The sequence below is a fragment of the Phytophthora parasitica genome (genome assembly GCF_000247585.1).
Source record: "Phytophthora parasitica INRA-310 unplaced genomic scaffold supercont2.196, whole genome shotgun sequence".
NCBI classification, from domain to species: Eukaryota; Oomycota; class Peronosporomycetes; order Peronosporales; family Peronosporaceae; genus Phytophthora; species Phytophthora nicotianae.
In genome coordinates, this window is record NW_008649182.1 from 12413 (window position 1) to 29583 (window position 17171).

The 17171-nt window shown below is 46.0% G+C and overlaps 3 protein-coding genes and 2 non-coding genes across 5 annotated transcripts; 4 read left to right on the top strand and 1 right to left on the bottom strand.

The window, feature by feature from the left end:
- The first annotated feature begins 2424 nt into the window (after positions 1 to 2424).
- On the top strand, positions 2425 to 2498 carry PPTG_20602. The gene has a single exon. It is a non-coding gene; the product is annotated as a tRNA-Ile (tRNA).
- Positions 2499 to 5441: 2943 nt separating this feature from the next.
- Positions 5442 to 6151, top strand: PPTG_24739 (hypothetical protein; the record flags this gene model as incomplete). The annotated part of the gene is made up of 2 exons (XM_008918386.1): positions 5442 to 5446; positions 5830 to 6151. 2 exons carry the CDS (start codon positions 5442 to 5444, stop codon positions 6149 to 6151), a joined length of 327 nt encoding a protein of 108 aa, XP_008916634.1.
- Positions 6152 to 10529: 4378 nt separating this feature from the next.
- Positions 10530 to 10832, top strand: PPTG_24740 (hypothetical protein; the record flags this gene model as incomplete). The annotated part of the gene is made up of 1 exon (XM_008918387.1): positions 10530 to 10832. One exon carries the CDS (start codon positions 10530 to 10532, stop codon positions 10830 to 10832), a length of 303 nt encoding a protein of 100 aa, XP_008916635.1.
- Positions 10833 to 11874: 1042 nt separating this feature from the next.
- On the bottom strand, positions 11875 to 11948 carry PPTG_20603. The gene has a single exon. It is a non-coding gene; the product is annotated as a tRNA-Ile (tRNA).
- Positions 11949 to 14562: 2614 nt separating this feature from the next.
- PPTG_19824 (hypothetical protein) lies at positions 14563 to 14974 on the top strand (the record flags this gene model as incomplete). The annotated part of the gene is made up of 2 exons (XM_008918388.1): positions 14563 to 14615; positions 14784 to 14974. Coding segments are annotated over 2 exons (243 nt in total), but the record flags the coding sequence as incomplete, so codon positions are not given.
- Positions 14975 to 17171: the final 2197 nt, after the last annotated feature.

Here is a 17171-nt window from a genome sequence, read left to right on the forward strand (position 1 = left end):
CCCCCCCCTTTAGAGGGTGTATCCTCGATTCCACTCGTGTCACCCATTAGATTTTGTGTGTGGACAAGGCAGAATCGCCCATCCTACTTGAACTACAAGGATTTGCGAAAGATTTGCTGTAGTACCGTAGTATATGAAAGGTGGTAACATGCCCCTTTTGACGGACTAATGACTTGGCCTTCTTTAGTATAATATAGACAGGTCAAAAGTGCCCGTTCACGAAAGGGTTAATCAGTGCTGATTGACACCTTAAATGCCCAATCATGGAGGTAAGCGTTGACAGAAATCCCCCATTAAGCGAGGCCTTGTGCACGCGCTGCATCACCAGATCTAGTTGATGTAGTCCGCACCATACATGAATGACTTTCTGACAGGGACGGTCTGTTCGATACGTGCCACTACGCCTTGTGTTCAACCTGTCATTGCTCCTTCCCCGTCTGTTGACACTCCAACGAGGTACTAGCGCATCGGAAAATGTAGATATCGTTTTATACATTTGCTCACGAGTATATTCCTTGTAGAAAGTAACAGCCATGATATATGTATGAAAACTGTGTAGCAAGCCTTAATGACAAATCAAGATCGTATATCAAGGTTAGATTTTCTGTGTATCGTTGACGTGTCCAGAGCAATACATAATCTGTCACAAGTTGCAACACTTCACTTTAAAACTGTAGTGAAGCCGCACAAACCACCATTGCATAATCTGACGCCAATGGGTCTGTGCATCCTGTGTAGACAGATAGACTTGTTTCATCTCGAATGTGCTGACCAAAAACAGCAACCATGTAAAGACCCCCCCCCCACAATACAGCAACAGCCAGAATCGCTAGTTTTGTTATAGCGATCTTGTACTCAAACGTCACACTCTCGTTGCCGACTGAAGGTACAAATAATCGCAATGCTCTTTCACGTGTAACACCATCAATATCGTCAAGAGGAAACAGAAGTTCGTTGATAATGAGATCCGCAAGGGAAGGTGTAACATGAACAACAATCATGTCAGAAGAACTGTCGAAGTGTAGATAGAGCGAGTTTGCCAAATGTATAGCAGCAGCTAAAGACCCCAAAACTGCTGCCTTGTCTTCATCGGTTCGCAAAATATCGTAGGTTTCCACTTTAAGGATGTTCAAGACCTAGAAATTGCTCATATCATGTTGTCCTAAATGATTTGAAGTATTTTATGTTCTCTGATCTCTTCTGTGTTTGTCGTTTGCCGACGAAGACTCTCGCTCTTCACGCCTATAACATCGCAACAGTGATACTTCATTGACGTTACTGCTCCGTTTGCATCTGACGAGGTTGGTTGGGGGCCGTAGCGCATCACGTGCATGGCTTTGAGGGCATGAGAGCTTTCTTCGACTTCTTACGGGGTGGCTATTAATTCAGCGACGAGTTTTGACGGTTCCCGGCTTCCATTTAGGTCAGGCTCACCAAATGGAGGAAATGACCAGCTGAAGCGTAACGACAGCCACAATTATTTTGAGTTCAAGGTGTTTCCGTACGTGCGATGTGAAAATTACAATATAGGTAATGTGGGAATATACTCTGAAATCAGGAGGCCTGACCTGACACTTACCACCAACTCACTCACTCTCTCACTCACTCACTCACTCACTCACTCACTCACTCACTCACATACTCAAGCACTCCCTCCCTCCCTCACTTATTCATTCATCACTCACACTTAGAACACGCTTATGGAACGCTGCAAATTTACAGGGCTAGGTCGAGAGAAGTCCATATTATTAATCTCTCAAACATAACCGACCAGCATGCGGGTGGGCTGGCATCGAAGTGTTAGCTAAACACTGTATTTGGATAACAAGCGACTGACACCACTGGCGGCAGCGAAATGTGAAGTATTGTGTTTTCTTCTCAAAATTTCCTCACACGTGTGCAGACAATCGCGCAAATCGTCAACAGACTTGGGCTAAGTAAAGTCCACTTAAGCACAATAGGGATATCACGATTGTTTGAATCGTTGAGTAGCCATCAAATCAAACCTTCACATTCTAACTGTGAGCGCCACCGTGTACAAAAGTTTTTAGTGTATTTTATAGGTTGTTATTTGAATGGTACTGGAGGCAAGAGTCCTTCTATGTAGTTTCAATATACAGTTCGCCAAGCCTTCATACAATGTTGTTTGACGGTACTGGCAGCGAGCAGCCGGCAGTAACTACATGTTGTTAGACACCATCCATGTCACTGTGGCAGCAGCTAGCGTGACATTTCGTTGCACAGGTGCCACACAGAACATCACTGCCACCGTTTGCATGCATTTTTGTGATAATGTTGGTCTTTCGTTGCAGCCAATCAAATTAAATCTTCAAAACACGTTGATTTTTCGCCAATCATATCATACCTTAAGTGCGTTTTTAAATTTCGATATAATTATAAAAACGTGATAATGTCTTCAATGCTGCTCTTGTAGCTCAGTTGGTTAGAGCGGTGGTCTTATGAGCCGCAGGTCGAGGGTTCGAGCCCCTCCTGGAGCATTTTTTCATTCCTTCTCATTTTTCATGTCAGACCTGACCAAAAGGTTGCCAAACCCTATAACTTCCCCATTCGCCCTTTTAGTTACAAAAACAATCCAACTGATCTAGTGCACCAAAACATGTACAGTACGATTCGTAATCAGTTACGTTTACCTTAATCAATTGTTATTCCGGTAACTGATTGCATTACTATAGTATCTTCAATGATTTGTTACAAGAGATTGATAATCCGAGAGGAGTACCGTGAAAAAAATGCTTTCTTTTAGAAGCAAATGACCTAGTCTTGTTTAGTATAATTTAGGCAAGAGGCTTGCGAAAGGGTTAACATGACCAATAATGAGTTTGTCAGCTAAAGTGTTTTCGCGCGGAACCAGCCAATCAAGTTTGAGCACAATCGGTGCAAAAATGAGAGACTTTCAATACATCGGTTTTTTTTAATTGAGAATGGGCAACAGGTTATCACACTATTAACTATTTGCTTTCAGTATGTAAATGATGTGCATATATGATGCGGTGCTGGGTGATTTGTATGGGATAGTTGCGCTGCTCAGCTATCAGGGTAGCAGGACGGCAAAGATGGAGTACCAATCTGGCATCCCTGTTTGTATAGAAACTACATGAGGATTACGGTACATTTAACCCTTAAGGAGTGCACTCCGACAGGTCACCAGTGCATATTTTTCAGTATATTTAACATCAGACACTCGCCATTCTCGACACGTATGACCACCGTTTCCAAGCCAAACTCTCAGCCTCTGAAACCAGGCGTGGCAAGTCATCAGTCTCTTCGTGTGGTGCATCTCGTCAGGGCAATCCGGATTGGTGGTTGCTTATCCAGGGGTCAAAGCGCTTCAAAGTCGAGAAGAGCATCATTAGCGCCGCTGTGCGTTGTGATCGCGCTCCTGAATCATTCGTTTATCCCGACAAGGTCATGCTGGGCCAAATAAGGCCGTGCGCAAGCGTCCAGATGGGCTCTGAAACATTCGTATGTAGTGTGTTTCTATATATCCTCCGTTAAGAGTAACTCAGAGAGCGCAGTGGTTCTGCATCAGCGTGACCAAGAAGGCATCGCGCTGCCCTATCTTGAGTTCCGCAGCACGCTTACGAATCTGGTTGATGAATACGAAGATTACCAGAGCAGCGCGATAAGTAGAAGTAATACTGATGATCATAGGTGTCGGACTGCTGCTCTCGTCGCACTGCTGCACGTTGTCCTACTGCTGAGGCGGTAAGTCGGTGCCGGTGGGTGATGCATCCTGATGGTCTGATCCGAGTGCAGCACGCCGTCTTGCCAGTCTGTTGGTGCTGCAGGCTGCCTTGGAGTTCAAGTTGCCAGGTACGTCACCGCTACTCGACACGAGTGCGTAACACAAAATATGGCATACTTGCCAAGTATAATCACGAAAGAAGGATTCACGGGGGTTCGGGTAGGGATACACGTGTCCTTTGCCGCTGGTGAGCGTTTACTTGTCGTAGACGGACCGTTCAGAGTACATCACTAGTGCTAGTTGACAGGGCGAAATCCGTCTTGTCCACACATAATTTTATTCGAAGGGGCTCATGGGTGACACGAGGATACACCCGTCAAATGCTCTTGACCACGAAAGGGTTAACCCTTTCGTGAACGGGCACTTTTGACCTGGCTATATTATAGTATAGAAAGTCAAGTCATTAGGCCCACCAAAGGGGGCATTTTGCCCCCTTTCATAAACTACGGTACTACAGCAAATCTTCTATAAATCCACGTAGTTCCAGTAGAAAGGGCGATTCCGCTTCGTCCACACACAAAAAAAGTAATGAAAGGGGTCATTTTGCCCCCATTCCTGTTTGACACGAGTGGTACTCGAGGATACACCCTCCAAAGAGGGCAAAATGCCCCCATCGACCACGAAAGCGTTAAAAATATTTGAGGAGTGCAGTTGCCACCTGACCTAGTAGGGAGCCCAACATTGCTCCAAAAGCGGCTCATTGTGAGATTGGTGATGCTTATTTTCCGACGGTTTTCTGCTAATGTCTTACTTTTTGGTCTGCCACCTCATTTATAGTCTGGTATTATGATTATGATTAGTTCCCTCCTTCCCCCCCCCCCCCCCCCCTCCTCCGTCCTCCCACCTAGCCACTTCAGGAGGTGGCTAATTTAAAGGAAGCAGTGTCTTCTTGACATTAACAAGATAAATTGAAGCATTTACAAGCCATCTTGGATCCCGTCGTTGCCGCATTAATGATGAAACGACATACCGCGGCAGCTCCTCTGCTACCCACCGGAGTGGCGAGTTACTATCTCATTTTCTACCGTTATATTAACAACAACAAAAATAGTTCGACACCAGTCATTCTTGTTCCCGGCCTCCGAAGCCATTTGAACTACGTATGGACGCGAGTAGCGGGATTGGTGGAGTTCTCTTTTGAGATGAGGACATGTGTGATAGACTCACCAAATCGCTTAGAGAAGATTTAGCGCTGGTGCGACTTCGAGGCCGCTAGTAGCGCGCCGATACGATGCCCTTCTTGCAGGCGCTTTAGTGGGTGATTACCGTGTATTGTCCTATTTGCTAAACTGCGTTAATCCAACCAATTATTGACCAATGATACCTTGGCAGATATCCCGGGGTTTTGTCGGAACTACACCAAACGTCGCAATCGATCGATAGATTTTACCGTGTTAGATTGCCTGTTTAGTGTTACAGTGCACCGGTGGGAGATAAATTCCCCCTCTCCGGCAAAAAGATACGTTTTCTCTTGTACTGTTACCGTTTACCGTGCACCGTTGGATGCTCTTAGAATGCTAACATTATAAATACAATTAAATTTACACACCTTTTCTCGAGCTCTGGATTTTTACAAGACGGACCACGTCGCGTATCAACAGCAAAAGCTTTTGTGGAGCGTGTGGCCTTGATCTCAATTTGAGATTTAACCCAGCTATATAACGTCGTCCAGTGAATGCTGTACGTTCTAGCTAGCTTTGCTGATATGCCTTGTGCATTTGCCTCATCAATAGGTTTTGCTTTCTCGCTATTTGAATGCGACAGAGACCGCACTATTAGGTTGCGCGCGTTCTGGTAGTGAAGGTTGGACATGGGCTCAGAGATTTTACAGACTATTGAGTTTTACAAATTTCTTAACAAGTACTTTTTTTGAACGAGGTTGCACGGACCTGCGTAATACGGTGTAGTATTAAACAAGGTACCACATTTTCTTACGTATTGCGGGGGGGGGGCTTTCCGTTGTCACAAGTAGGACATGCACCAGTTATCGTTAGTTATTAGAGCACTTAAGCAGTTTGAAAACGAAACGAATTCCTGAGAAAATCTGATAATTTCTGAGGCAGCGGCACCGGTTTCGTTTCGTTCCTCGTTGCCAAACACAAAACGAAACGGAATCAGAAGGCGAATTTCCCCCTCTGGCATGAAATCTCAAGGAGACGAGGCTCAGGCAGCGTCACCTCGGCGTCAAGTGACCCTGCTGCTTCATCTGGCTGCACAAGAATACTCCAAGGCGACTGGGAGGCCGCACACCGTCTCCATCGGCTCGCGCTAGCAGTGCTAAGCGACGCAAGCCCTCGCTATTCTATTCCTGGGGTCCGCTTTGATATCGAGGAGGTAACAGAGACACGTGCCTCTTCTTCTACCACTTCACGCACGCACAACTAAGACGTCTTCAGAAGGCTTTCCAGCTACCAGATGTGATTCGTACCGGGGGGCATTCACGCGCGAAATGCAGCGGTCTGGAAGGGCTGCGTATCACACTCCATCGCTTGGCGTATCCAAGTCGAAGGCTGTCCATCTCCGCTATCTATGGCCGAGCGCGCTGAGTAGCATATTTTACCATGTCCTCGAGCACATCAGCTCAAGGAGCGGGAGGCTCTTAGAGGGGAATCTGGATTTGATTAGCTCAAGGTTAGCGGAGTATAGCAGAGCAGTGCACGAGCTTGGAGCTGAGCTCGACTTTGTGTGGGGCTTTGTCGACGGAACAGTGAGGGGTACCTGCAGATCAACTGGGGCTGATGCGCAGCGAAGTGTTTACAACGGGCACAAGAGAAAACATGGGCTAAAAGTTGACTGAGCCAGCAAGAGAGGCTCCTCTCCAGACATGTGCAGCGATGCGTCTTCTGTGTCTCCACCTGCACGGAAGTCGTCATCAATTAGACCACTTAGCGAGTCGTCGCTCTCGATGCTGGCCATTGGCAAGAGGGAAAAACATGTGTAGTAGGAATGCTGCTCTGTTCTGGAATTCGTTTTCGCTGTGCACTGCTTAAGGTCTTTTTACACAGTCGGGACGAATCTCTGCGACGCCTTTTTTTTCGTTGCGAATATCGTTTTTGTCCTCTTGCTTAAGTACTCTATTGTACCCTAAAACGGTGTTCACCAAGGTAGAGGTTCGGATACTTGGGCGGTATTAGCACGCACTACGTATAGAGACAATTGTGATTTTGGACTCTGCTTCAGCCGGTAAAGTCTTCAAAGAGTTTTAGCCATCATGGAGACACTTTTAGTAGGTTAATTAGTAGCATATTTAGTTTAGTAGTGAGCAGCAACTCGTTATTAGTAGTATTTTAAGAAATTACATAGTGTGAAACCGAACACTCAAGAAATAGTCTTGGCACTAAGAGCTTAAAATCCCACTACTTCCAATCCCAGCGTGTACTGCAGCTGCCACCTCCATCTCCTTTGCAGGGGAGCAAATGGCTGCATCTTTGCCAGCAAGATCACAAACGCGGCGGGGTGCAGCGAGACTGGTGCTACGAAGCTGCCGGAGAGCTCTCAATTCTACAGCCCCGCCACGCCGACTTGAATGGATGGTGTAGGTTAGCCGCAGTAAAATATTTCCTTTCTTTGATGCTAGAAACAGCAGCAGAAGTATTCTGCAGCGTCGCTCAGCCTTCTTAGCCTTATATTTGTAATCCGCAGTGTAGTAAGCCGATATTTTTCGATTTTGAGATGTGAATATCATTTTGAAGAGTTTATGTAAGACACAGAGCTCAAAGTTCGGCTCCAGACCGCACTCCAAAACGTTGCTGTGATGAGGAATGCTGTTGTCGAGGACATCACAGCAGACGATATTTCTCTCCTAAAAAATTTACAAGGTGCGTACTCTATGAAGAGCTTATTGATAGTGTATTCGCTAGCGTGGTTATGTCTGTTGCACACCAGACGCGCGGTATTGAACGTGCTATCCCGAACGAAGACGCACTGTAGTTTCTTCGACTGTGCTACGAATGGGGAACGGATGCTGCATGGGAAATTGGTCTACAAGGGGGTTTCTTCTTTCACACAGATTTACCGTTGCTGCCCGGCTTATCGTTTGATCTGAACTCTATGACGGATTGTGACATGCAGAACACGTTTTTGCTTCGACCATCCTAATCATCACCGGCACGGTGTCTGCCCGTCCGCTACGAAATTCTACCAAAATATCATTGGCTACCAGCGGAGTGAAAGCGGTCCAGATTGGCTAGAAATTGTTTTTCGTTGCAGAGCAAAGCGAGGCGGCCAAAATCGGCACCTGGTGCAACCTTGCGGGTCCGCAGGGCCCACCTCGGCTCAAACTATCATCGAACCATGCGAGTAGTGCAGCGAGCCCGCGGCGAGCTGTACAGATGCATTGGCTACTAAGAATATTCATTCACCTCCACCTCGTAGCGGCGGCGCTGAGCTAGTTATAGAATGAAGTGACTGGTGGTTCTGTTTGAAATGCCTGCTGTTTTGGTAGCACCAGCTGATGGAGATCATTTTACTGCTGTGGAAGATGCATTGGACCGAATGACCTACCCCAGAAAGCTGGGCGATCTACAAATGCGTTACAACAGACGGGTTCCAGCGACTTTAATGAACTCAAATATTGGTACCCGATTGCAACATCAAAGCATATTCCATGATTTTGTTACAAGAGATGGGCAAATGTAACGTGCTTTTGTAAAACGGCGATAAAACCGCCCTTTAGAAGAAAATCGCATACCTTTGTACACTATAGTTTACTTAAGGGGTGCACGAAAATGCTAAGGCGCTTGCAAGTAACACAAGAAGGTGCAGAAACACTTGAACTTCTGTAGAAGGGCGAGGTTCCCGTCCTTTAGAGGCCAACTCTTACACTTCTTTCGAGCCTCTAAAAGGGCGATATTTGCGCAATTTTGCCACGAAAAGGTTGAGCCCCGAGTGTTTGGAGAAGTACGCACAGGCCTTCTGAAGGCTTTCAGTCCCTCGTCCTCGAGGATGGAGTATCATCGACGTCAGGAAGATTCAAAACTGTCGCCCAATGGATAACCTGCAGACTGAGTAGAGTGGTCACAACAAATACCATTGTTTTAAGTGAAGTAAGCTTTTTGGTTCATTAGTTCATCTTTTTGCTTAAGGCATCCCGCCCGATGTCGATTTTGCGTAGCTAGATTTCATGTGCTCGAGGGCTACCGCGCTCGAAGGGCTATTTCTTCTCTTCTCAGCTCCGTTTCCCCTCGTCTATTCGCAGCATCTTGAGCTAGCCATTTTATGTTCAAATTTTGGCATCTGTCTGTCATTACCTTCCTCATTGGCAAGGTCTGTGATGGCGTGTTGGTGTTGAGGGATGCGGTGTCGGCGTGCATGGGCTACCAGATAATCAGCGGCATGCCGAGAAGGTTGCCGCTCGCTATCTGACCGTTTGACGCCAGCATCAACCCCCCCCCCCCGACCTCGGTGAGCGTACTATCAATCATCGCGCAAGCAGTAGTTTCCAGCAACTGGAACCCTCTTGTTGCAACTCCTCTGTATAACACTCGCCGAAACAAGCGCTTCTAACATTTTAGTCACCTAAAAAACCGATCGTCCAAGAAAGCTGTACGCAACGCTGTTGGTCACCAGGAATGCATTTGAACGTAACAGGATATTTACTGTGTTCAAAATACCAAATGTAGTACCGAATACAAATACGAAGCGTCTCTTAAACTCTCGACTATTGTGGTTTGTATGGTAGTCTGAAGACCTAACTATTCAAACAATAGACCACAGGCTAAAAAATAATTTATTCGTATATTATGGATATGTACCTTGGATCAGTTTTTTTTTTACGATTCAACGCTATATGGCGAAAACAACACAGTTTCTGATTTAAAAAGCAATAATAATTCTAAGCTGCGATTTTTTTTCAAATCTAACTCTATCACTTTCAATGCAACCAGCTTGCATCATTAATAATCCGATATATATAAGAAGATTGTAGCAGAGCGAAAAAAATCTATTTGCAACTAGTAAGAGGTCGTATTACCTTTAAAATATGTGAAATTCTCGAAATCTTAGCCACTGACTTGAGAGTGTCCTGAATGACAAGAACCACTTAGTCTCGATCACTACTCAATCCGAGAAAAGCAAGATGCCAAGCACCGCCACCCAAGCCTCAGAGCGCCTTAATCGTCAGTGGGAGGACGAGTCCTCCAACCTTGTCGCTAGCCACGGTGATGTTGCTTGCCATGTCGAGGATGAGGCGGCTGATGCTGGCTCTTCTATCCTCGCCGAGTATACTAGCTCGGGTGGTGACAACACCCTCAAGGGCATGACAAATTTCTCTGCCCCCGAGCTGGATGCGCTCTGGGCTCTTGTTGAGCGTAGTGTAATGATTGTGTGGACGCAAGGTCGCGGGGGTAAACCTTCGGTTTCGGGGAAGGACGCTTTGTTCATTACGCTGACCGTGTTGAAACACTTCGACACATGGCAGAAGCATGCGATTGATTTTAACATGGGCGTGTCAACGCTGGAGAACATGATGTATCGCGTGATCCAGACGGTCGAGCCTGTGTTGTATACCCAGCTGGTCAAGCGTGTCAAGATGTCGGAGCAGATGGAAGCTGGAAACACCTTCACAAACTACCCGCATGCTCTCTACCCTACGGACGTCAAATTCCAGCCAGTCTATCGACCATGCGGCCGCTTTACAGAACAGAAAGGTCTATTTCTCGGCCAAACGCCAGTTGTACGGCTTCAAGATTGAATGCTCGTCGCTCCACCTGGTGTTGCTGTTGACGTCTCTGCCCACGCGTCCGGATCAACGTCGGACCTCACGATGATGCTCGACCGACTCTCGATGCACCGCCAGATGCTACGCAAGGAGGACGGGTCGTCCCCTGAAATAGGAGCGGAGCCGACACAGTTTCCCAACATGTGGGCCATATTGGTCGACAAAGGGTATCAAGGGGCTGGACAAGTGCTTCGCACAATTCAACCCAAGAAGCAGCCTTGCGGTGGAACCCTCGACCGAGATGACATTGCCCGCAATAGGGCTGTTTCGGCGGATCGTGTTCTCGTTAAAAATTTCTTTGGACGGATGTGCATGCTCTGGAAAGCAACCTACGCGACCTTCAAGTAGAATGAGAACCGATTTGACAGTGTTGCTAGACTTTGCGCCGCCTTAACTAACTTCCATGTTGTCTTAATGCCACTGCGGGCTCGCGACCATTACGAAATGGTTCCCTCAAGGTATCAGTTTATGGGCGAGCGTGTCAGAACTCAGCGAGCAAGAGCCCAGGGACATTATCGTATGCGCCAGCAACTAGGATCCCGCCCAGCGCCGTACAACCCTCGTTTATCGGCGTCTCAGCGTGAGACCCAGTACGATTCGGACGACCAATTCTCATATGCTTTGTAGGACGGCTATTTTCAGCCCAGGTTTGCTTGCTTCTAGCTTTCCAAGTCAAAAAAACATTGCATTTTGGCTCTTACTCTACGCTTGACTTTCCAACTTGCCGTCAAAATGGATGTAATCAGACTCCGTGTAGCTAGACAGGATTAGGCAGCTACTTCATTGCGGTTAACAACCACGGAAGTCGTTTATGCCAGGTGCCCACTAATACCACACCACGCGCCCTCTCAAACGCCACAGTGCACTACAGGGGTTGGAATGTGACGTTCACAGTGCTTCGGTCCGCCATCCCCTTGGCTAATTGATTGCAAATTGGAAAATGAGGAGGCGTCTATTATACCTGAGGCGGCTGCACTTCAATACCACTTGATTTATATAAAGGCAGGGCCCATTTAATATTGGAGCCACCCGTAATCCTATGAAATTTAATTTTTAGGCCACAAATGTAGCCATCTGTTTTTTTTTTATAGGATCGTACTTATCACAGAAATAACATGCTGAGCCAAAATTTGTGGCTAGATGCAAATCTATTGGAAAAAAATACCAGTTGGAATGCGATATTCAAGTGTCTAGTATCCGAAAATGTCTGTTTCACGAAAAGCATTGAATTTGGATATAAATGATTTTTACACGAAATGGTTTACCATACGACAGGACAAATTTATTGAAAGTGTTATCAAATGAGCAAATAAACAATTTTTGAGCATGGGTAACGTGTTATGTTTAACGACACCCCGTTCATGAAGCACCCTTTCTCGTCTTGTAAATCTGCTCTAGGAGGGGCTCGAACCCTCGACCTGCGGCTCATAAGACCACCGCTCTAACCAACTGAGCTACAAGAGCAGTCAACTTCAACTTGAAATTTTCCATACTAAAATCAAGCATTATAACGGGATCCCGCAGCCGTTTCAAACTGGTTCAAATCCGAAATTAGCCCTACCCTCAACAAAAAAGAGATGTTCTGTTCCGCCAAACCACAGACGCTGCGACTCAGACTCAAAATATGAAAGGGGGGGGGGGGGGGGGGTCCCTCCTTCCCTTTCACATCTTGAGTCTGGGTCTGGGCAGCCTAAACCTCCAAAAAGCCATCAAATTTCTCACTTAGGTGCGATACCTCTCAAAAGAGATGACCTTCATTCCGTCTTGCACTTTAACCTCGACAGGTTTATTCCGCATTCCGCGCCCAACGAGCCTCCATCAACGACAGCAGCATTCGGGATGCCACGACGTGGAAAGGCTGTTAGAGATCATCGGTGCAGTTCTCCCAACTGGAGCAAACGAATGGGAGGTTGTGTTGCACCATTACGAGGACTACGCGAATGTGTTTGATCACGCGGAGCGAGAGCTTACGTCTCTGAAGTAAAAGTTTAGCGTCTTGCTGAACGTGAAGAAGCAGACTGGGGATGCTAGTTGCCCGCATAGTGTTCGCGTGGCGCGTCGCATTCAGCGATCTATCGAGGAGAGGGTGTAGCGTGGTTCGGGATGCAGATCTGCTCTTGTAAGGTAGTGCTGGCCCCTTTGTCGCTCACCCTTCTCTTGTTGACCCTCATGCGCGAGGGCTAGCATGAGAATGAACACGACGCCGTCTTCGCCGTCGTCGTTCATGCGCTTGGCGGATGCGGAACAGAGTGCAGGTCTTGGCGACGGGTGGACACTCAATTCTAGATTTAGAAAGGACTTCAAAATAAAAGTTTAGGCACCTCAGATAGGCTGCGGGAATCGCTCCATTGACATTTCCTCCAGATTATATTGTGCTTTTCATTTAGAAAAAAACAAACGAAACATGTTGTACCATGTAGGAGTGATTTTTGCAGGCGTTAGGATCTGAAATATATCATTTCTCATGCCCCCAATACTAACTCTGGAAGGGGATACCCCCGTCTCTCCCTCTCCAAATTCCAAGACCAACAAGTTTAGAGACATGCGAAGGACCAGCAGTTTAGAATAAGAACGTTACGGTGATTGCTCCATTGAAGAATGCTAGTAGCCAATCAGCGTCCATGAATATTTGGATGTGCATAGTTCCAGAAGCGTATAATGCCGCATCTCTATTCCACTGCAAATACTTAGCCAATCATGTATATTTATCCCAGGTCTAGATGCGCGAAACAACCAAATGTCGCGAGGTGCGTAAAAGGAGAGCTTAAATTCGTTCTACCAGAAAAGCTATTTTGGTCAATGAGGTCGTGCCATTTTGTGTGGAATGATTCTACGTGTGCTCCGTGAGAACCACTAACGGGTTTTATCGATTAAAGTCCTACACATTAATGCCCCGTATGGTTTTTGGCGCCCGATCAAAGAGATACAAGCCCTTTAAATGTTAGAAACCCGGTCTTATATTCGAGTATAATACGAGGCAAGTCCGACCAAATGAGTCCATCAAATTCGCTTATCGCACTTGTCGCTAGGTCATTTATTCCTATTCAAGCGTGATCAACGAAACATTTTCGACTATTGAATGGGAGTTGGATGCTGGAACGATCCGCAAATGGTGTCACGGACGTACCATCAAATGTTACGTGAATGCACCGATCGCCAAATTTGAGAAGCAAAATATTATTAGAATATCTCTTCGAATTGGTAGCCCCATTATTCAAATAGATGAGTTGTGAGAAGCTCAAAATATCAGAAAACCGAGCTATTCGGTGAAACCCGTTAACTGATCATATTGAACATCAAAAATATCAGAAACAGCGCATCATCTTTTTTTTTTTTAATTTAATGATGTTAAGAAGGGTCGCTAAATTAAAGAGCAAAGAGATAGAGATAGATAGATAGAGAGAGAGAGAGAGAGAGAGCAAACCCGCGGTCTCTCATCGGTCTCATTTGTTCTATGTGCATAGAAAACGCATGTGAATAGTATTATTTGTAAAACGAAAGTATGGCGTTAACCTCTTAGTTCCCGCATGTTGGACCGTATTCATAAGGGCATTAACCCTAGCTAACCTTTTTCGCAGCATCTATTTTATGTTGAAGGTCCAACATAAGCTATATTTACACTAGAAAATTGTAAAGGGCAAATTGATAAGACACCTCATAGTGAAAACAAGGCGAATCGGTGAGGGTAAATCGACCGGATGCACAGGCTTAGGGTCACGGGATCAGTGCATCGGGACAGAGGGCGATCACTACGAACGGGTGGCCACAAACTCCCTCATTCTTGAAAACGGCGAAGAGAGACGACAAGCAGAGCTCGGATGGTGACGACGGCGGGGAAAGCACCCCCAGGCAGGATCCTCAAGACCACGAATGCCAGTAACGCACAGCAGGAAATTCTTGCAACACTCAGCCAGCGACACCTACGGAAGCTCAGACGCAATCATGAGTTACCGGACGCTATTACGGCGGAGCCGAAGTAAACGAAGACCTCCGCACCACAAAGACAAAAGAAACGTGCCTCCAAGTACCAGATGAAGCTGACAACAAGCAGGAAACGGGGGTGGTCGTGTCGCCGTGGATGAAGGGCACCAACTTGAAGAAAACCCGGACGCTGCCGAGGGTGAACAAGGCGTGAAGAAGCGTCATCGGTCCTGTAAGGTGTGTGTGTGCCTATTACAAAGTGGAACCGCGTAAGTTCACAAAGTACTTCTGCCCGGAATGCTCTACTGGAAACAAACGGTACGTACATTTCGTTTGAAACAGATTCGTGTTAGACGTACTAACGATATTCTATTACAGCAATTACCTGTGCAACGTGGGCAGAGATACGTGCTTCCGTGTCTGGCATCTCGAATGGAACAACGGGAATGACATTCCCCGTGAGCTCGTGCGGAACCACAAGATGCGGGACCGTGCGCCAATCAAGCCTGGTAAGAAGCGCCGACGCCGCCAGCGGCTGTCAGGAGACCAGCCGAGTGTTGGAAGCGATGGTATTGAAGAGGGAGGCAAATGAGGAGCTGGTTTGTGATCAGCTGTTGTGGAAGTGCGGTTGGCGTGATCGAGTGGCTAGTTATGCAGAATGCAATTAATTGAAACAAACCGTTTTATTGGCTGAATGTGTCAATTGTATTGTTGCTGGACGCTTGCAATGCCCCAGAAATAGGCTCATCGATAAACAGGACTTGCTTTATGTTGAATTCGACGACATTAGAGATGCCAAAGACTGATTTCGCCTACATATCACCTCGTAATGTTGGATGGATATTGTGGCATTTCTCCACAAGGCGCCCTTTTCTTCATCCCCTATCCATCTCGTACTTAAGGATGACGTATACTAATTTTTATACATTTTTATGTAGGACCTCCAACATAAGAAAAAAGATTTGATGCCGGGAACTAAGGGGTTAATGGTTTTACTTCAATCTACTGTGCTGATGGGGTAAGTATAACCCTATACCGAGAATGTTGCCTAAACAATACTAAACAAATTTAGGTCATGTGTTTGTAAAAAAAAAAAAAACTCGTTTACATTTCATGCTACTTGCTCCTGTAACAAATCTTTGAAGCTAGTACTTCTCCGATTCTGAAAAGAATTTTACAGTTAGGTTTCTCATTAAAAAAGAAAAACACATGACTGATCGGCAAATGTCCTTTCTCTGATGTATATGGTTGGATCAGTCATCAGAACTAATTGGAATCCAATGAGAAAATACTACAGATAAGCGAACAAAAGAGTTCAATCCAGCAATATATGGCATGAACCAATCCGGTTTATGGTCATTTCAAACAGCCAATTAGCTTGACATACAAATCCTCTAATGTTCCATTTGAAATAAAACCTTGGCCCTCCTTGAAGTTATAGTTTAAATGACCGAATATTGACATTTATGGTGGGGAGGCACATTTAAGAAAAATGCTACTTGATAGCGCGAATAAATAGCTTTGCAATGAAGCTCATTCCAACCGCATTGAGCTGGAAGAACGGAAGTTACCACAGGGGCTAATTCTTAACGGATCGGACAAGTATGATGATTTGATCGGATACATGAATAGCACTTAATTAAAAACAACCGTGTTCGCACTCGAAGTTATTTTGGGAAATATCTACTCTGCTGGCGGCGTCAAAATTTACAAATGTCACTTTCACCACATCGTGCTTGCACCAGAAAACTATATTTACTTTATTAAAATAATAATTAATGTCATACTACTTCGGCTAGACGCTGGCTGTTCATCATCACCACGCTCGGCAGTATAAGAAAATAAACGACAGTTTATAGTTGTAAGTCTTAATGTGCACGGTGTCCTGGATGCTGTAGTGAGGCAAAAATAAGAATGACCACAAGCAATCCCAGGTTTTCGCTAAAGCATCCAGCGACTTCAAAAGATGGTCGCACTCTGCTTAGCCGCTGGGTTGATGCAAGTTGTTTTGTTTTTGCCACATGTAACAATAATATAGTCCATTGTGCCCTTGGTCACCAGATTCGGTGTTCAGTCAGCTCAAACGTGACAGAAGCAAGAGGAGTGTCCGCACGAGCGATCCACGGCCATGTACGCGGCAGCCACACGACTGCTGCGGCAGCTGCTGCAAAGCCGCCAGTTTCGAGTTCAACGTTGGCAGCGTGCAGCCACAGAAAAGATGTCCGTTGTGCAGGGCTCGGCTGGTATCTTGTTGGGTAACACCGGCCAGGCGAGACGACCACGACCTAGATGAAAAGGGGAGAACGCCAGCGCGATCTGCATCAGTACAAACAGATACAATCCATACCAAAATTTATCCGACCGGAGGACCTCTCCGACCGGTACCAAGAAAATGGTACACACTGCATAAAATTGTGCGGCGTGTCAAAACTTTTGACTGACAAGCACGGTAGTTGTTGAATGATTAGGGGAGATGTGAAAAGATGCGAAAGGTCAGAAAGTCTGTTTTAAGCCTAGTCTATAGGCGCAAGGAAATCGTCTGAAACGCTCTGTAGGCTGAGAAAATCAAGCAAAGGTAAAAACTATCAAATTGGGCCGGAGCCATGTGCTCTCGGCAAGGTAAATTGACAAATGAGTCCATGATTTTCGTGGCGGGGTCCACTATTAAGAGCATGCTCATGACCAGTCGCTGCTGTGTATGCCTATTGGTAGAAATATCTACCAATTAAAGATGTCCACGCATAAGTGGATAGACACGTGGCTAGC